Here is a 21573-nt window from a genome sequence, read left to right as displayed (position 1 = left end):
CTGGATTCTTTTTTCTTTTCATTTTAATCACTATTACTGTTTATTTACCTGTATATCAGGCAAGGCCATCAACAGAGATGAGTGATTAGGGGGTAAGTTTTAACCAGAGAACAAAATGCGTAACAAAACGCCTGCCATATTGGTTTAAAACAGAACGCATTCCAATTAAGGGACCATTCTGCATTTTATGGAATGTTTAGCGACACTACATGAGCGTATTCAGTCAAGAAAGCAATACAGACCGATAGCCAACAGCGTGAAATAAACATTCAGTAATAGCAGCAGCTACCCCAGGTCCTTTGTATTCCCACTTGGGTCTCTACTGCTCCTATAAACACTCCAAGTGTGAAAAAAACATCCATCTGTTTTCTGTGAGTCAGTTGATAGTTTTTGGCGTCAGGAATCATATGCTTCTACATGCCATTTGGATGGCTCCCTTATTGTAACAACACACTAGGGAAATTTGCATAGATCCACCCTGGCATTCATGAAGGTGTTTGTGCAGGCAGAGCCGCTCCACCCTATACACTCACTATGCACGTAGCGTATGGCCCTGCAAATTAACCAAGGCCCCCTCGTCTAAAGTTAGGGAGAGTTAGAGTATAATCAGGAAATGAAGAGAAACTATCCTTCAGTAAATGAAAAAGAGAGAGAAAAAAGACTCCACGAGACTGAGCTGCAGGAACAGCAGTGAGATAAAACTGTGGCTGTTCTGAGGTTGAATTGTTAATAAATTATAGTCTACGTACAGCTGCAGGAATATATTTAGATGTGGCACTGCGCAGCTGCTCTCTCCATGACCTTGAAAGCCTCGCAGTGCCACAGTGTCATGAACCAAACTTTAAACCTGAAAAGTGAACATATACTGATGTTATTATACTGTCTAGTACTCATTTAAAATTGCCCAAACACACCAGTACAGTCTAAAAGTTGCTTACTATTTCATACCACATTTAAAAAATGGCGCAGTTATTTCCAAGTGCTAAGTAGAGTTCTTCGAAATTTTCATTGCTCCTTAAACACCTTGAACAGTGAAGCAGTTATAGGCGCATGGACATTTAAGATGGCAAAATCTGCAAAGTGAAGAACAGCTATGTTTGCTTCTTTTTCTTCTATTCTTCTATTTCTTCTTATTCTTCTATTCTAAAAGACTGCAGCTGTTACAGAGTCAGACAAATGCTGACTTGGATTCTGGAGGGCTGATCACAAAGATAATTATGTTAAAATGTTGTTTATTTATATATTGTTTTTTAAACTATATACTGTTTCTTTATGCCACATTTTGTTCTGTATATAACTGGTTGTTTATTCTTAAGCCAAAAAAGGAGGGAGAGTACTAGTGGAGGGTCAGGTGCAACTGTCAAAAAATGGTCACATTTTGGTTCAGTGCCTCCCCAGATAGCAAAGAACATTGATTACGCGTTGAAATATGGTTCTATTACATATTTGTACGTTGATGATGGATAAACAACCTTTATGTGTGTAATCACAGTTTCTGGTATTTTTAAGTATGTTATTAGATTAAACTTCTATCTTGTTAAATTCACAGTTCTTGATAATAACCACAGCCTATGGTTGAATTAATGTAAACCACTTGCCAATGATTCAATGTTCATTAAAGCAATGGTTGATTTTTTGTGTTGTAGATGCATGTTGTGGATGTGGATATGATTCAGGAGCGGCACGGTGGCGCAGCAGGTAGGGTCACACAGCTCCAGGGACCTGGAGGTTGTGGGTTTGATTCCCGCTCCAGGTGACTGTCTGTGAGGAGTTGGTGTGTTCTCCCTGTGTCCGTGTGGGTTTCCTCCGGGTGCTCCAGTTTCCTCCCACATTCCAAAAACACACTTTGGTAGGTGGATTGGCGACTCAGAAGTGTCCGTAGGTGTGAGTGACTGTGTGTCTGTGTTGCCCTGAGAAGGACTGGCGCCCTCTCCAGGGTGTGTTCCCGCCTTGTGCCCACCGTGACCCTGAAATGGATAAGCGGTTACAGATAATGAATGAATGAAGTTGATTCAACCATTATGAAAAATTAAATGTTGATTCAACATACTTTTGCTATCTGGGTCTGTTTTCTGTCATTTTCATGTAAACATGGGATGGGGTGTGACCAACAGCTTATTTGCATAAAAGTGACAGAGCCCTTAAACGTCTCATTCTGAAAGGGATGGAAAAAATAGAGCTGGTGAGATCTCTTAATGGTAGAGGGATTTTGTGCAAAGAACTTGTTTTGTATAGACCTATTCTAGATTGTTTAAAAAGAGGTATAATATGTCCCTGGTCCCTGTGGTGTAATTTACACATTAGAAGACAATAATAAGCAGTCAACACCTTGGCTGTGTCATTCTTTTTGCCCTGTTCTTTGTGTTTCTTTTGAATGTCATGTGTTTCTTTGGCACATGGCTGGGTTATGTTTTTTTTCCTGTCTCCAACCTTGTCTCTAACTTGTCATTAGTGTTTTCACCTCTGCCTCCTTTGTGGTCCTGCCCTCTCTCTCTCGCTCTTTCTCAGATGTTCCTTGTCTGTGATCCTGTGGTTTTTTTTTTTGTTTGTTTGTTTTGTTTTGTTTTTGTATCCTGCTCATGTTTATTTTCTGTTTCTGTTATTCCTAGATTTATTTGTTTGTTTTAAATAAAATATGTGTTTATATGTCCACTTACATATCCTTCTGCCAACCGTGACAAGCTGAGCAATTTCACTTAAAGATTGCTGCATTCCAAAGAATAGGCAAATTGAGACCACCATAAACATAAGGAACCAATCCTTTCAATATACAGGGACAGGGTGGGACTTTTGAGGTGAGATGCGGAGGGACACTTGGAGACAGACACAGACCAATTGCATAACCACAGCATACAAAATGAAGGTGAATTTGTAGCATTGCATGTAACTGTAAAGTAAGTGTTTTATGAAGAATCATATTAGTAATCTGATCTATAAAGAAGCCAAACTGAAACAGTGTGCAAAGTACAACTTAAAGGTCATTGCAAAACCCAAGGTGGTCCTTTTAAAGATCCATTCTTTGAAAGGGTCTTTAGGGAACCAAAAGTAAGGCTTCTAACGGTATTGCTTTTAGAAGAATACATTTTGTTTCCTACAGGGGAACCCATTCCTCAGAAGAGCAGATGGATCTAATGTAGTGGAGTTCTTGGCCTCTGGCTTTTCATTACCCTTAACTCCATACTATGGAGGAGTTCTATCACAATTCCTTGGATTGATTTTCCTTTTAAGATGTATTTCATGAGTGATATTTTTTCTTTTCAGCAGCAACAATGAGATTTTATGGGAGAGCATTCCAGGAGGTAGACTTTCATATCTGAACACATAAAGAAATTATTGATTTTTTGAGAGAATTCTGTCTGAAGTTATTATCCCTTTTTCAGATAAACAAACATAGATGGAGTTCACTGACATGTGATAGAGATGTTCTTCTTTGGGCTTTTATTGAAAATCACACAAAACCACATAACTGTGACACAACAGCTAGTGTCACTGTCACACATTTCCGGGGTTCTGGGGCTGTGGGTTTAACCACCCCCTTGGGTCAGGGTCTATGAGGAGTTTGGGGAGATCTCTGTGTGTTTTGGTTTCCTAAAATCACAGCAATGAACAGAATGAAGCGTTTACAGAAAATGATTGACTGAATGTGTCAAATGTGAACTCCAGTGTGATGAATGATCCTCAAAGTTCTGTGGGTCATTTGGTCGTGTGTGTGTTTTAAAATAAATATTTAGACTGTTAACTTGACTTGTCTAACTTGTCTATACTGGGGTGATTTTTGTTGTTGTTGTTGTTGTTCAGCAGCAAAAAAGGGCCTTCAAATACATCTGTATCTGTATTCAGATACAGATGTATTACATAATGTAGTGATTCTGTATTTGCCAATTGATTTGACACATAAGTGTAAGAGTGGAGTGGCATTAGACCTGCACTCCTGACCTGTGTGATGTAACAAGCAGGATGCCCTCTGGATGGCACTGGGCAGGTCAAAAGGGATAGAACTGTGCATCTGTTCAGTTGTGCAGCTGAGTGCACAAATACCCAAAGATGGGCCATGCAATATTTGCTCTAAAGGGCTTGTGTTTGATTTTGATAACTCTCAGATAACTTACAGTAAAAGAGATTGTAAAGCACTTTTAATAATTTCACATGCCATTGTTTAAGACAAGTGACCTGCTAAATGAAGGCCTGATATCATCTTGTTTGGAGTTTGCTAATAGAAGGAAATGTAGCATGTGTTAATAAATAGGACCCATGAGACTCAGGAGTGAATGATGTTCCAACACAAATGGTCTTAGGAAGAGAGTCACTTGGCATCAGTGTAGGGTCACAGCTGAACAATTTGGCAAATGCATATGGTCTTTTTTATCTGTTTGGCTTTAGTTTCTGCTTAGTTACAGAACTTTCCCTGTTCTCTCCATGTTCTGTTTGGAGTAGCCATGACCCTGTCTGTGCCCATGGGGGGAGGAGAAGGTGATGTGGAGAGAAAATGAAGGTCAGGCTGTGGGAGGGCCTCTGAAGTGGAAATCCGGACTTATATACCATTGTGTATGTTTGTGTGTGTGTGTATATGTGTGAGAGAGGGCATCCTGGCTAATTAATAGCCTACTGTTAAAGCTTAAAGGAACTGAATGCATGTCTTGATGCATGATCTTTGTTTCTAATTAAAGGCTACAGAGTTTAAAGTTGAAGTTCACAATTGTAATGAATAAATACTTTTTATAAAATTCAAAGATATTTCCTCATTTTTTGCTAGTTCTCCTGTCTGTTTGTGCGCATGAAACGGGTCTAATGTGTTTACGAAGCCCTGGTGTCAGTAAAGGAGTAAATATATATCTGTCTCGGTCTAATATGCTAGGCTTTCTCTCTCTCTGCTCATGGCAGAGGCATTTGCTGTTCTTTTAGACAACAGAGAGAATTGCAAACATTCATAAGCATGAACCTAGATGAAGATATTGCTCTATCCCTGCTCCATAGGTGCATATTATTGACTTATTTTTGCTGTTTCACATTACTTAAGTTGGAAATATCTCTAGATTCAGGAGACGGCTAACTGCATTACCAAAAGTGCTACAAAACTAAATAACGTGAGTTACAAAAGAGTTTCTGTGAATTCAACAGTGCAAAAACTTACAGCAAATTCAACTTCAGCCATCTTCACATTTTATTTATACTTGCATCACATTTTAATTCTATATTGACACACTATGTGTTTGATACCTTCTTAAATAATCTTTGCAGTTGTAGTTAGTAAGAATTTGTTTTCTGTCATGATTTCTTTCAATTATCCAAGTTCAGCATCTGTTTAAGGTCTGTAAGCATTCTTTTTTAAGGCTGATTAATTAGCAATTTAGTTCATTAGCATAACGTGTGCTGGTATTTTTTAAAGAATTGATTTGCTTTTGTGTATAATTTTTATATTTCTTTATTATATATTGATTACAGCATATTTACTGGTTTACATTTTATGCAGGATGTAAAAAGAACCTCTGCTGAGGTTCTACAAGTTGCTGAGAATGTAATGAATTGTAATGAATTTTTTAAAAGCTTTTTTAGTTGCTATTACAGGTGTCGTCAAATTATTAAGGTCACAATATTTATACTTGAATATGGCTGCTGTAGTCACATGTGTGAAGAAGAGGAACAATCCCTGGCAGTAAGAGATATGTCCAAGAACCTAAGCTAGAATCAGTATGTTTCGTAATGAGATCATTGCCTCTTGTTGCAGGTGAGACCGAAGCAGCAATCTCTTTCATACATCATTAACCTGCTTGTTTCATTCCTGCCCAAATATGTTGGTTCATATTCTTGAGTATTCGAGACTTGAGTTTTACAAATGTGTTTTTCAGAGTGTATTTGCAGTTAATTTTAAAAATGTTCTGTCCAGGCCATTTGCAATAGATTAAGTTTGAACTCATAAGTCTAAGATGGTGCAACACTCTGTACCCTCTCAACTGAGGAGTTCCACTTAGCAGTCTATACAGTAATCAGGTTTTTTTTTTTCTTCCAGGCTTTAGACTTTACTCATCTGTAAGTTTCGGAGTCAGTGAGTTCTTTTTCGCTTTTCACTTTATTTGCACTGATTGCAGTTGGTGTGCACCCACGCATGCCTCAGAGCAGCCTGAGACGCCACACATCACTTTTCGCTATGCTAATAGCCAGTCAAAAATCTGACCAATAAATTGAGAGCAGCTGAACACGCCTCTCCTCACTGCTGCTAACTACACTTTAACGGCTTTCCCCATGCCGTACATTTATTACCATCGCTAAAAGCTGATGTGATGAAAGAGCCATTGTAGCCTGCTGACATTTGAATGGTATAACTCATTATATGAGTGCTGGATCAACGGTGGATTTATATATGTGACTTTCCAGGATTAGCCTAACAGCTCAAATCCTAAATCCACCTTGAAAAGCCCAAGAAACTCAGAGGATCAGTGTCCTACACTGAAATGATTGTGTACAGAAAAGATTTTAGCCTGCACTTGTAAATCATTTGATAGAATCAGTGCAACTACGCTTAGAAAATAAAATGTCTAATGAAGGCTCAAAATTTTACACCAGGTAAAACTTTTTGTCAGACACTTGGTTAAACTCTGCTTGAATTGTTAAATTTTAGATTCCAACGTTGAATAAGTTCCATTTCTTCTTCATGAGAACAAAACAAATCTTTCCTTGACATTTTCATTACTCTTCTGTGGATAGTCAGCAGCCTTGTTGCATTCCCTCTCTCTCTCTCTCTATCCCTCCCTAATGCAAATGTGTGTTTACGACCATAAAGCAAATCTGTCCACTGATGCTAGAGTATCTTCTCCTCAGTGCACTTGACTCTCGTATTGCACGTCTTTCCATGACTGTGAAATTTTTCAATTATTTCTCGCACAAGTGAACTCATATGCTTTAGCAAGCCAATGTTTCTCAATAGAACTGACCCTGTCCTTTCAAGCACTCAATCTTACTCAATATTAAAGTGCACATGGAGTGCTGCCTTTAGAAAATCTCCTCACAGGGAATATATTTGCAGTGAAGTACCAAATTTACTCTTTGCTATCGCAATCCCCTATCTAGCAGATTTGCTGGTGTGAATAGAGGACACCCAGTGAGCCGTTGCGGTTGTGGGGCATGTGTGGAAGCTTGATACCCATCGGCTGATCACAACTGCAGGAAGGGATTTTGCTTAGAGCTGCAGTTTTTTACTTAATCATCTAAATGCAATTACTGAAATAGATTTCACCTTTCAGAAGAGCTGACTCAATGCCCTGGAACACTACAGCCTTGTGTTAAACAACACATTTGTGCAAAATGTCCCAAGACACCCAAAACCTTTTGCTTTGTTTTGACAACAAAATACACAAGTATTGAAATGTAACTCCTAACCGAAAGGTCTCTCAGTTTAAAAAAGCATAATGCTAAATATTATTTGTTCTTCTACTCAAATTTAATACACGTGATGCTCTTTAAGAGCTCTAGTAACATTTACATAATTGGGTAACATTTTCACTTGGAAGTGATCAGCATTTATTTATTTCAAACCTTCCCCTTCAGCTCCTTTTACTTGTGGCTTAGAAGGTATACACAGGCCTTCACACCTGTGGTTACATGCTTGTTGTTAGACTATGAGCTTATCACTGTTTTGCTTCATGTACATGTTATTACTCACTTTAAATGTAAGTATCAGGACAGTTGAAGAGCAATTAAAAATTTATTTTATTTGAACCAGCACACACGTTTTCCTTCTATGGTCATTACCTAAATTGTTATTATTTGCCTTTTATAGCCAATGTAACATTGATTAACTTCTGAGAGAACAATGAAAAAACCACAGTTCTGAAAATGGTAAAATCAGTCTGCATTTGTATTAATAATAGAACTAGATGTGACTACAGAACAGCATGTCTGAATATAGCACCAACAACTACCTTCTAATCATATCACTGCAAACATTTGCTTACTAAGTGCAGTAATGTGTCACCAGCATTAAATCACAAAATTCTGAAAGGGGTCCAAGCCTCTTATTACCTAATATTTGTGACTTAAATAAGTTCAAACAGCTGTGTCTCTCTATATTATGCCAGGAGCTCTGGAGGGTGTGTAACTGAGAGGATTAGATTGTATCGTCCCATTACCCTCAACATATCTGAAAATATCTCTTCCTATAAGACTGGCTTAGATTCATGCCATCTGGATACAGCAAGTAACCCAATATCATGACTCTACCTTCTTGTTTTCATTACATTTCATTTAACTAGTGACATCATTCATTCATTTTCTATAACTACTTAGAGTTACAGTGGCTCTGGAACCTATCCAGAATCATTGGCCCCAAGACAGGAACCCAGACTGGACAGTCCATTGCATGCAGTCTTCTCACAGACAGTAACCTGAGGCAAGGGTTGAACCCAGGATGCTGAGATCTTGGAGCTGTGTGGCACTTACACTACTAGTAGTAGCACTGTGTAATTGTATTTTGTACAGTTAACTTAAAATGCCCTCCGTCTGCGACCACATTGTTGTAAAGGGCAGAACAGAGCTATAATGATGTGCACTTGGTGCACTTTGCTCGACACAGTGATACAAAAGGGATTTCTAGGAGTACATTCATTCATGATTCGCCTTGCAAATCCCATAATAACTAAATGTGAGCAGAAGTACCATTGAAGACATTAGATAGAAAGAGCTCATGAAAACATGCATATCTACCATTTGGAGAAAGAGACAATGCACTTGAACAGTTGAACTTTGAGTTTTGGGCTACGGGGTCACTTTTATGTTTTAACATGTTCCATTTTACAAGGTTCATTATATCAGTGTCCAAAAGATGAATATGAGACATGCTTCAGTAATGAATCATAAGTTCTTTCCATTAGGTATATATACAATTATGATTATGTCCTTAACCCGTACTTGAGTGCAAGTACATTAAAACAACAGCAGATATTAAGTGCCATGTTCATGCTCATTGTCTCACTGTGTCTAAGGCTTTCGCTTCGTGTTTTACATTAACTTGCCTACTTGTGAGAGCACCACTTCCAATGAAATGACTAAATGCTACCCTTTGTGTTAAGCATGTGACTCTGAGCAAACTATTTTTAAAAACAGTGTTGATTGTAGCAATAACTCCAACAAAATGCGTTACTGGCTTGTTTTGCTCACTCCATGTTGATGTGTTTAAACCAGCAGTTCTGCAAAAACAATAGCAGTATTTGTTAGGCGTTCTAGTATTTGTTAGCTTTTCTAACAGCCTGGCCATTAACAAGACATTTTCCAGGCTTGGCACATATTTAATTTGGCATAATCTTCTGTTCTGTAGAACTTTACATTCCTTTTTTCTCTTCTGTAGACCTTTACTTCTGTTTTCTCCTTGTATCTGGAAACAGGGCACAGCAGCATGCCATTTTACTGAAAACTTTGCAGTTTCTTTTCAACAGCGTCTCAAGTCATCAGCCATCAACGTGTCTTGTTTGCCATCGGCGGTTTCTTTTGTCATAGCCAATTTTCTGCTACACAGATCCAATAATTTATTCTTAGAGATGCTAAGACATATGCACATATTAGACATCCAAGCATAGAACTAAGTGTCTGATTTATTAAGCAGAATTTATTATTTGTAAGTGTACTTCAGGGTTTTTATTTGAGCAAGAGAAGCACAGAGAGAAAATGGCTTGCATAAAAAGTTGCAAATGCTTAGAACAGCACTCTGTTCAAAATGTCTGAAAGTGTTATATTCTTCCATGAGATATGCAACCTGTGGCAGAATATATAAATATAAATATAAATACATGTCATTTTGCTTCAAGTCTCAATTTCAGTAGAATAACTGCAATACATTTTTTTGGTCTAAATTATGAATTGAACATGAATTACTTACATTGTCCAGTGTATCAGTTCCAATTACCATACAGTTGCACTTAGTAGTTCTAAATGTACAGACTGTAGTCAATCTGTTGCTCTGCATAATTTATTAGCTCAGTTTTATCTCCTTCTTCAATGGTCAGAGCCTCCACAGTGAGGACATGATTTGGGTGGTGGATCATTCTCAGAACTGTAGTGACACTGGCGTGGCGGTGGTGTGTTAGTGTGTTGTGTTTGTATGAGTGGATCTGACACACCAGTGATGCTGGAGTTTGTAAACGCTTTCCTCTCTATTAGACACACATACATTTTTGGGCCATCTTGTAGATGTAAAGTCAGAGACAGTAGCTCATCTATTACTGTTACTCATCTTCTAGTCCCCTCTTCAGTGGTCAGTGGAAGCTGCCCACAGGACATTGTAGGGTGGATATTTTTGGTTTGAGTCCATTGGGGACACTGGGGGGGTTTAAAATCTAAATAATAATAATAATACATTCCTAAAATGCTTCTACAAGGGTTCTTTATTAAAGTAAACGATTCTGTATAGTACAGTAAACACTTGAATAACCTTTAGTTTTTTGCATTGTGAAAGGGTTCTTCTTATTGATAAAGGGTGTGCTATAGATGGTTTTATACTGCACCTTTTATAGAAGGGTTCTATATGGCACCCAAAAGGGTTCTTTTATTGTTATGATGTCAAGTTTGTTACAAGAACCATCTATAGAAAACACATTCTCCATCAGTCTGAAGAACCCCTTCAATCATGCAAAAGGTTCTTTAAGCCTTCAGGGTTCTATACTGAACCATTTCCTTTAACAAAGCATTCTTGTAGAAATATCATTTTGAAAATCTAAGAAAAAATAATGTAAAAAGAATACATTTTAGCTTGAAGGGAACATTAAAAACATGCTGGTTAGGTCACGTTAGTATAAAAACCACACATGTCAACCAGGCATTTTCATGAGTGTATTTTCAATTGAATAGCTTAACAAACCACTGGCAAAAAAGAAACAGCAGACTGTCATATCTAGAAAATTGCTAATTTAAAATATGAGAGAAAATGCAGTAAGAAAATACTTTTCAAGCTTCAAGCAAAGCCTGAAACATTTTCACAGTGTAACACCAATTACACAAAACTTCTCAACATACACAACATTTGTTTGCCAAGGTCATTGATTCAGGATTACAGAAAATACATGTAATGCTTCAAAAGTATTAAATATAAAACAAACAAACAAACAAACAAATAAAAAACATTGGCTGCTGGGTCACTTTATAGGGGTTGGCTGTAAATCGATTGTCAATCGACAGTTTTCATTTGTTGTAAAATTACACAGTATTTGTAATGTAAGATTTTTGTTTTGATCATTCTTTATTCTAAATGATAATGTTTAACCAGTGTTACAGAAGACAAAATAATTAATGTTTATTTATTGTTTCCAATAAGATTTTGTTACTTAAGCCCTGGGAACACTAAAAAGATTACTCAATAATTCTTTAATACTTTAAGAGGAAGATATATGTGCCATATTTTGAAAAACATGGACACTGGCTCAGACAGAAGCTGTGAAATGGTACAGTTTACAGAAATTAATTGTAGACAAGAACCAATTTATTGCTTGTCCTTTTAGTAGACTTTGCTGGTTGTAATAAATATGCTGCTGTCATTCACGTATAATATACCACAAGAATGGCTGATTCTGCTCAGTGTATCCAGGCCTTCACAGGTCTTAATAAATGTTCATTATTCATCTGCACGCACAAAACTGCTTCATAAATGATGGTTCACAAACGCTTCATGGCAGAGTTAATTCACATGGTTCTGCATATGCTGTTTATATTTGGGCCAGATTCAACAAGCATGTAAATTGTGTTGACAGAAAAAAATGAATGAATGAAATAATTCATGCCAATTTTACACTGGGTTTAAGTGGCAACACTGCAGACTGTTTCTGTTATATTTTGTAACTTTATTTATGCAGTGGAAATGTTCTGAAATGATAAAGTATATTGAATTGGTAAACCCCATGCCACGTTCAATTCAGAACACCCAAACTGCTCCCCTGGCTACTCCATTTGTGGGTGTGTGTGTGTGCATGTGTTCACAGCCCCTAGTGTGTGTGAAGAATTGCTCACTAGTATGCGTTTGTGCTCATTACCACGGATGGGTTAAATGCAGAGAAACACTTTCCCTAAGAGGATCAATAAAAGTTTTTCTTCTTCTTCTTTTTATGAACAGATTGCACTTAGTATTTTAAAGTGAGGGGAAGAATGCAGAGATAGAAAAGAACAAAGGGCCAGACCTGTGCAGGAAGATGCTTAGTGGAAGTGACAACTCTACCAGAAAAATCACAAGCTCCTGTCTCCAGTTAAACACCACAAGGAATGGATTAGACCATGTCTCATCTTTTAGTGAAACACCATTATTTGTGATCCTTACACTAGTAATAAAGTGTCAATTAGAAGCCCACTTTTCAAAACAATGCAAAATAACTGGTGATCGAGGTCAAACAAAACTCCAAAACTGACAAAAATGGGTTACATATATTACATATTTAAAAAATATTTGATCAAACATTTTGCATTCTCATGGAACAGTTGAGTCAAGGCATGGCGAACATCTGATGGACATCTTCTAGCCAATGTATCAAAAAAGAACTGAGGTTTTAATACTGTTGCCTGCTAGCTGTGCCCCTGTGTGTAATAAAGATGCATCAGCAGTAGATATCTCCTTTTTTGCAGTCTGAATTTCAAAATGAAAAGGAACCAATTTGACAGAGCTGATACTTGTAGGCATAACGCCTTCTGTGCAGGCTTGGAATGTTAGTTGCATACAGCTGCAACATGCTGGCATCACTGAAGCCATTACAAACATACCAAAAAATAGCAGGGTTTATATACCTATGCCATGCATTAAAGCCACAATGCAGAATTTCTTACAAATTTTCTGAACACAGAAGGAATGACTAGAGGCAAAACTCAACATTTTTTTAAACAATATTATGTCAGTGTAGATGTATGTATCTATTTACTTTGTGTAATAACTGGTGTGGAAAAAGTGCCTAATTTTGGTTTACAGTGCTTGTAGATGAAGCATCTAAAAAGGTGCCATCTTCAAGAACCCAAAGCTTTGTAAATGCCTGGTTATGCTAAGATCAGATGCAATGACTGTAACATCCAGAATCCTGTGTACTATAAGGGTGACTGACATTTAACATGCCAAAAATCACCACTGAAATAAAATAACATAAAAAAATGAAATAAAAACAGTAAGACTTCCATAGACTTCAGATAGCAGGCCAATACAGGCAAGAGAAATGCCGAAAGCAACAGCCATAATTTGGTTTTAAACAAATTCTCACCATATAATTTATAAATGCACCTCAGATGAGCTTCACGACTGACTGGCAGTATGTACACCATGACAAATCAACACCATGATACAAATTTACATGGTAAATACAAAGTCCAGTATACTGACAACAACTCACAAAGAAATCTGACCTGTCAAGATTTCACCTTAGATTTTGAAATGACAAAATTGTACACAGAAACATAAGCTCCGCTTTACAGTTAAATGAAAACAAAATGTACAGCTCTATGTCTGAAGAAATCACAAAGATGACAATTTTGAATCGTGAAAAAAGACAGTATGGACAGCATCATTGTATGTGTGTGTGTGATTATATATATATATATATATGTTTCCTCAAGCTATAAAATATACATCTTGTTCTTCCTGATATATTTAACAATTTATGTAGCACTTAAAACCATAACATACATACTCTTTGTATAGCATAGATTTATCATATACATAGTTTTCATCATATTTGTAAAACATATTTGAATTTAAATATATAGTGCTCATTTAGAATTTACTATTGAATTTAAAGTACATCGTTTGTTTCTTTTAAATTAGTAATATTACATTCAGTGAGTTTGAGGTTGTTTTCAAAAATTAAATGAAAAAAAAAGGGACTATGTTTAAACAAAATGATTTTCATACTTCAAAGTGCACATCAGCTATAGCACACAAGTTGGATTCCAACTACAACAAAATAACACATAATGGAATCTTGGAAAGTTGACCAGATTACAGGATAAAAACAAGAAAATGAGTTGCTGCTCTTTATGTTCCTAGAGAAAAACACATACCGTGTCTTTGAGGAAAAAATACATCCCACCTTGCTGGCGAAAAAAAAAAAAAAGTAGCATTATCAACAGACTGTAGAAGACTATTTGGACTGTATTGGCCTTGATCAAACAGACTGCATTCTTAAACAACTCCACACATATGCACTTTGACTTTTATCTCTGTGATTTCAGAATGCAATGTTTATGCTTTTGCACTCTAAGCATATAAATTATCTGTAAAGCACTCCCATAAAGGTCTGTTTTTCCCACTGCACACTCCTCTTGTGACACAGACAGCAAAAAGCACAGCTGCACAAACAAGAAAGTCACGAGTCTCACAACACAGACAAAAATGATTTCGGAAAAATTAAAGTCTTCTCAACATAACATTGACACTTTTAAAGTGAACCTGACAAGTGTATTTACAGGATTCCAGAGATTAGGCACAGAGGAACTTCTATTCACCACTTCTTTTCATTCAGAGACACTCGCAGAGTGGTCCGAATCCTTAGGTCCACAGTTCAAATCTCAGAACTTAAAGAGCCTCTCCATATCCAGCGAAGTAACACACCCTTTGGTTTTGGTGAAGCAACATTTCTGTTTGTGACTGTGGGCCCTTTGGGTCTAGGAGGGCCTGGGATTAGCAGCTAAAATGTGTCACATTCTTCAGGAACGCTGCGCTCCTCTTGTCTTTTAATGCAGCAGCAGAAAAATTTTAGAGAAAAATAAAACAGCTATGCCTCAAGACAGGCCTCAGCAGAGGTAATGCTGCCAACACACAGGAACTGGGTGTCATGTTATTGACCTGGATGCATCATCAGAGACTGGAAAACCCTCAAAGGATCCTCTGGGTGATCGCTTAGCACTGGTTTCTCCTGTTTCCTTGGTCTCCTTCTCATCTCTTCTCTCCCGTGGCACTCAAAAGCATTTTATGTTTGGTGCCTCAGGCATAGGTCTCGCGGGCCTTCAGGGCCACAAGCTCAGAGTCATCAGCATTCCTACCATTCAAGTGTTCACTGTTGCAGTCATGGTGATACATGAAGGCAGGCACCTCTGTGATGGATGTTGTGGTGTATGAGGTGGAACGCATGGAGCAATGCTCACGACGCCGCTGACCCCACTGCACCTTATACTGCATCCACTGCCTCTTCAGTGTGGCTTGGACCTGCAGAAAAACACAGATGGATTGGTGGCATTTTGCAAGAGTGTGCTTAAAGGCAGCAAAGATTATACAAAACAGACCCAAGACTTAAGCCTTAGAAAACAACAAAAGCAGGTTTATAGTCATATGTAAACCTGCCCTTGTTCATTTCTAAATCAAAATACGTAAATACCCTCACCATCAAGAACACACTTCTGCACATTTTAATGAACAGTTAGAATTTAGTTAAATCTAATCTATTAGGAGAAATTATTTGTAGTTTTATTATGTGTTTTATTAGGTGTACAAATATATTTTAAAGCATTATTTTAATTTAAATTTTTGCACAGTGTTAAAAATGACAATTGTCATATAAAAAATAAAGAAAAAGAAAACTAAAAATGAAATATTAATACCCTACGTTCATGATTGCCATGTGTAAATTGTCTAAAACAAAACTGATACTTCCAGATACAATTTCATCCCCAAGAAGAGAAGTAACTGATGCACATATTTTGCTGCACTTTTTTCCTTGATGGAACTCCTAATGAAAGAACTGACAAATAAATGTGTCTCGCTTGCCATTTTTAAACTACATCATTTTTATTTTGCTCAATAAAATGACAACAGTAATCATAAAATGACAAATGAGAATGTATGAACTTTGAATTAATTGTACATTACACAATAAAAGTCATATTATTTTTACCTTACAATTACAGCTGATCTGTCCATTGCTACCCAGGGCTCAGCACTGCAGAAACTGCACTATGTAACTTTTCAAGGAGAGTAGGAACACCCCCACACCCACCCCACCTACCTCTTTCCCTCACCATTGATTTCAGTATAGTGCTGTAAGGGACCCAGGAGCAATAACTCAAATCTTACCTAGTGTTCTTTGAAAACTGTAGTGCACATAAGTTCTTTTTTTTCTTCAATATGTTAAACAAATGTAAAATAAATAAAAATATCCACCAATTTTTTTTTTTTTACATTTATTTGTTCTCTTTAGTAGAACTTATTTTCCAACTAGAAATCAAGGAAACAAAATGTGTTTGACAAGAGGTGCTGAATATATTATGTATTCATATATTAATATATCTATATTATATTACTGCCATCTCCCTAAAAAAAGCATATTTCATGGATTTGAAACATTTAATTGATAGCCCATTTGCATCTGTACATAGAAAGAGGATGTATTTCACTGTTGTTTAAATGTGTAAACATGTTGTGCTTCTAAAATATTTGTTGTAAATGTTTGTTGAGGAAGAAACTATGCCAAAACAATTACACAATCCCATTTAAATAATTATGTGTTCTTAAATGTAATTAAATAAGAACGCTGTTCCATACTGTTATTTTTAAATCAGTGGTAAATAAATGGCAGAGAATAGAACCTTATTCATTCCAGACACACAATTAACATCATAACAGTGCTTTTAAAGGGATTTAAGATGTTTTCACATGCTCATATCTCACACTAAATCAGATTATCTAATAAAAGAAGAGGACTGATTTGGATGCAATAATTGTTGCTCTTCATCTATTTGGCAAACAAAAAAAAATGTCCTGGGATCAGTCACAAATTTAGACAGAGGCTGAGGAAACAGGGGTAGACATGCCCAGTGAAAGGGTACAGGACAAATCATTAGGCCGAGGCAAACAAACAACCCCACAAAGCCTTCATTATCATGTGTCAGTGCACCTTTTCGCCTCTAGAAACTGGATCTGTCTTTAGGACACATCCAAATAGTTCACAAGCTCTCAGTGATGCTGATGAGAGCTGGCTGCTCATGCATGAGCTAATAATTGACCCATTTTCCAGGCCCAGAAATAATTCTCCATGTATAAAATATGACTTATCCAGAGCCTGACAAGGACTGCTAACTCACTGCATTATTATCTGTGCCTGGAACCCCATGCTGAGTGTTCAAATGTGACTGATGTATTTGTGGAGCTGTCTGCATTGTCCTAGCTTCGTCATGGGCAAACTTGGAGTCCGGGGAGTTTAGTTTAATGTGCCAGACTACACCTGTCAGGTTGTGTCACGCAACCTCTCACCTTGCTGTGTACAAAGGAAGTGTCTGGCTTTGAATGTAGGCGTCTGGTCAATGTGTTAGTACCTAGTCAAATGAGGTAATTATGAATTTTGACAGCTTCAGGGCCCAGCCCTGAAGAAAATCAGTGGATCATTGTGCAAATTGTAATAGTGCATGCTTGTGGACAAATGATTTATGTGGTTCTCCTAGTTCTGTAATGGCTCCTAAGCTGTTATGTTATTGTGTGTGCATGTACCTGTCTGACCATTTCACATTAAGGGCTTTAGTGAAAAATAGTTAAGGACATTTCTTGCCCATTTTCCCCACAGTTGTTATTTATCTCTCACTATAGATTAAGATTAAGGTAAACTCTTTTCATACTTCATTCTGTTATGAAAGATGTTTTGAGAAAAGGGGTCTCAAGCATGTACAAATCTGTTTGTCAATTAAACATGATGGCCAGGTATTCACCCAGAAACTCAGTGAATGCTTGACTTGCCAGACAATAGCCTGCCAGCAATAACCCGTTACAGTAAACATCAGTCTGCTCACCACAGCAGCAGGATTTTCCTCAAAAGCATGAGGGATGCCTAATGTGTAGGCCTTTATTTTTACATTTTATAGCTCTGCCTGCCTTATCATAGGAAATATTAATGTTTTTTTTTTAACATGGCTGGTAGAGTCAGTGGGATACTACAATAATAACAGCAGTGGCTTTCATATCATTCCAGTCCAAGCAGGAAGCTAAAAGGTACAAAGGTCCAGAATCATATAGCACTGCGACTGTGACTGCAAAGCTGAAAAGCTCTGAATGAAAAATCTTATTTAGAACCCTGGCAGGAGGAGTAGGGATTTTCCTGACCAAGGTTTCAGAAGGTATTCACTATGTCTTAGGTTTTGGTGTGCAATAATCTATGAACAAATAGAAGACAGTGCTGCTTCCTTTTCAAGACCAGTGTGTTTATCTTCTGACACAAAAAAAACAGCAATATAAGTAAAACCCTTTATGCTTATTGCAAAATCCCAGATGGTTTCTCGTGAAATTCTTCAATCTCTAATAAAAAGAACTTATTTCTTTAAAATAAGTTTTGGCAGATCTTAAGACTTCATTCAGACACTTCATTGCCTGGTCTCCAATATATTACACAACAATGTCATTGTGATATGTATCTATGTGGAATAGACAGCTGCAATGCAAAGGGCAGGTCCTGATATTAAACAAGCTTAGGTAATGATATCACTTCTGAGTCTATTTAAGGGTTCTTGTAAACTAAATATTTTGCTGTTCATTGGCAGGGCACAAAAATACATTCCATTTTATCAGCATAGAAAAGTATTTTCAGTCAGCCTGCCATTTATAAATGACATCTAATAGTGTTAAGTGTGTAAATGCATTTCCAGTTCTTACCTCTCCATTGAAAAAGCAGAATATTGTTGCCACCAGCAAGCCCTGGAACATGAAAATTGAATGACAAATAATCAATGACCTTTTTTAAAACCGTAGTTACTCTGTAGTTAAATCCAGACAAACACTTGAGTTATTTACCTGGTAATGCATTAATATGTGCATGATGTAGTCATATATTTCCCCAGCTAAACGGTTCTCTGGCCTCCAGGGAAATATGACAAACTGGATGCCTAACAAGGGTACGAGTATAAGGGTGGCTCGCACTGCTTTCATGTACATGTTGGATTCTGCCCGATGAGTGTCCCTTAGCTTGGTCACCAAAACCCGCACAATATTCAGCAGAAAGAACAGATTCACCTATGAGAATAAATGTTAGAAGAATATTCAGCCATACTCCTTGATTAATAGATGAGATCCTAACACACAGTTAGGTCTAACCTGCTCTGATCAGACTTCACACAGAACAGCTGTAATAAATCTTGGGCTATGAATAGTAATTCTGGAAAATAGTCATTATAATGAAGCTAAAATGAAGAACACTCCTTTATGAAATCTGAGCATTCAGTCTGATTAACAGGAAACAATCTATTTACATTATGGGGATCATAGTAATATATTAGAATAATTATTTTAAATTTATTGCACAATATTTAATACAACACAATCTCTACCTGTTCACAAATGTAACAGTTATAGTGTGAAGTGAGGACTCACTAATAAAGCTGCCACTATGGGACCATGAACCACATATAGCAGATGGGTCTCCACACTCATCCAGCAGCTAGGAAATAAATAAAGAAATATATTGATTAATTAATAAATTAGGATAATACAGCTCTGACCACAGATGAGATACCTCTTCAGGATTTACAGTAATATGAATTATACATTACTCACTTATCATCAAAATACTTTTTCCTTGCCACAGCATGGATTGAGGCCGGTACCAATGGAAATCCTTAACAAAATACACAACAAAATACCTTAACAATAGATATTCTTCACTAATACAACTTCATTGATTATCATATGACAGATAAAGAGGACAGTAAAAGAACAGAATTACAAGCTCCCAACATAACTCAGGTAAACTTAATTGCATGTGCAAATAACATCTTTGACTGCAAGCTAGGTAAAATCAAACTCCTCATTCATAAACCTTGCCCTAATCACATTTATACTGGGATTTTTATGTTAGCATTAGCAAAGGCTGATCGGTCTCTTCAGGTCAGTTTCAAAGGCAATGAGGCCTGCTGGCAGATTGTCTGCAGATGGTTTAGAGCTGTCACCTAACCCTTTGGGGAACTATGACACATATTGTTCAAGGTTATCTCACCATCTTTATTAACTGTTCAAGATTCAACTTATATTCTCCACTTATCAGGGCTGCCACAACCTCTCTGCTTCATTGGCACTCAGAGCTACAGAAAGGTGACAGCTCAAGCCATATCTCAAGAGAGTCGTCATAGTAAAGCTGTCAGTTGGAATGGCAAAAGAAAATCAGGATGAATAAATAAACCTTCATCACAGCTACATATTCCAAATGTGCGTTGGCAATAACTCAGCTAATTAGTTAGTGAATTTTAAGTGATTGCAGAGGGAGAAAGTATGTGTTGTGTGTGTCGTGTGGACAGTTTCCATTTAACTACTAAAAACACTCTGGTCCACAAAACGCAGGTTTTTTTCCCTCATCCTCTGTATCATGGTCTACTGTCAAAACACAATAATTATAACAGCACATGGGATATAAATATATAAAAAAACACAGTTCTCAAACTCACCCCAGCCCAACAGGTAATACCAGTGAAGGTGTTGCTCCTCAGCAAAGACAGCCACCACAATAAGGGTGTGTAGATATATTCCCTCACATAGCATCCAAAAATAATTACAGCCCAACATGTACATGTGGAAAAAGTGTAGCACCTTGCAGCCAACCTGAAATAGCAGAGAGGAAATAGGAATGTGGTCGTACATCGACAGTAACTCACAAAGTTAATCTTCATTTCCTCTTTAGTATTTGGTGAGTTATTCTGCACATGTTGCCCCCTGCTGAGTCATGTCCTCTAGCTAAATGTTTCTGAAGATTTCAGATCTGTTTGTGCATCAAAGTGTGTTAACTTCAACACACTAAAAGAAAATATGCCAACTGGATGGTACTCAAACAGGTACCTGCATCTCTGCCATTGTTTTTCCTTACGTTGATAAGCATGCGTTTACACATGCATTTAAGGTCTTTCAAAATAAATGTTTTCAATTACGCTCTGCCATTTGGATTTGTGTTCTAATCCTAACTGCTTTAGCAGGTGGTATTTATTTACTTATTGTATTTATTTATAATATTTATTTAGAGGCAGAAGAAAAAGCTTGAAAGAAAATAAGCTACTGCAAACTACATAGTGATACATATAACCTTCCTAGTTTTCATTAGCTATTCTATTTTATTATTGTTCCCTATAGGTATTGATGTACATATATTGACCAAAGATTATTCATATTCCTTCAATCCAGAGTTCCTAAGCTATCTCGTTCTTCCATGACAACATGTGTGCAGATTTAATTAGTGGATTCCATTAAAGCTCTCAGTTTTAAGCCGTTGAGTCTTGGATCACACAACCCAAATATCTGTCAGTCATCCCTAAAATCATTTTGCCATATGTCCACATTCTCATGCCCTTCTGCCTGCTGCCTCCTCAATGCTAAGTGCACATCTGCAAATGTCTTCTTCAGCATGCAAATCTCTCAATTTCCCACATTTGATTAGATGATGAAGGCCAGTATAATGTCTAAGTGTAATTTGACCTACTTAGCCTAGTTCCTGTCAGATTAATAAAAGTTGATTATGCAGGGTAAAAAAAAACATGGTAGTTGAACTGTCTGATTATGCTTCTCTCCTCCTAAATTTGACCAGAAAGCTGGAGATGCTTTCTCCTCTGATCACTGAAGTTGGATCTGCTACAGTTGGATGAAAAAAGCAGAGGGAGCTTTCCTTGTGACAG

General features: G+C 37.1%; 1 protein-coding gene across 2 annotated transcripts in view; it reads right to left on the bottom strand.

Moving 5' to 3' along the window:
• Positions 1 to 13756: 13756 nt before the first annotated feature.
• calcr (calcitonin receptor) overlaps positions 13757 to 21573 on the bottom strand; it is a 53525-nt gene continuing 45708 nt past the window's right edge. For both annotated transcript variants that reach the window (XM_066674101.1, XM_066674102.1), the window contains exons 11-16: positions 20359 to 20512; positions 19475 to 19535; positions 19292 to 19358; positions 18716 to 18934; positions 18578 to 18619; positions 13757 to 15151 (exon numbers count right to left, since the gene is read on the bottom strand). In XM_066674101.1, coding sequence (XP_066530198.1) covers positions 14930 to 15151; positions 18578 to 18619; positions 18716 to 18934; positions 19292 to 19358; positions 19475 to 19535; positions 20359 to 20512 — 765 coding nt within the window. In that variant the 3' untranslated portion in view covers positions 13757 to 14929. The remainder of the gene's footprint in view (positions 15152 to 18577; positions 18620 to 18715; positions 18935 to 19291; positions 19359 to 19474; positions 19536 to 20358; positions 20513 to 21573) is intronic.

Source organism: Hoplias malabaricus, chromosome 6 (genome assembly GCF_029633855.1).
Source record: "Hoplias malabaricus isolate fHopMal1 chromosome 6, fHopMal1.hap1, whole genome shotgun sequence".
NCBI lineage: Eukaryota > Metazoa > Chordata > Actinopteri > Characiformes > Erythrinidae > Hoplias > Hoplias malabaricus.
This window is presented reverse-complemented; position numbering and strand designations above follow the sequence as displayed.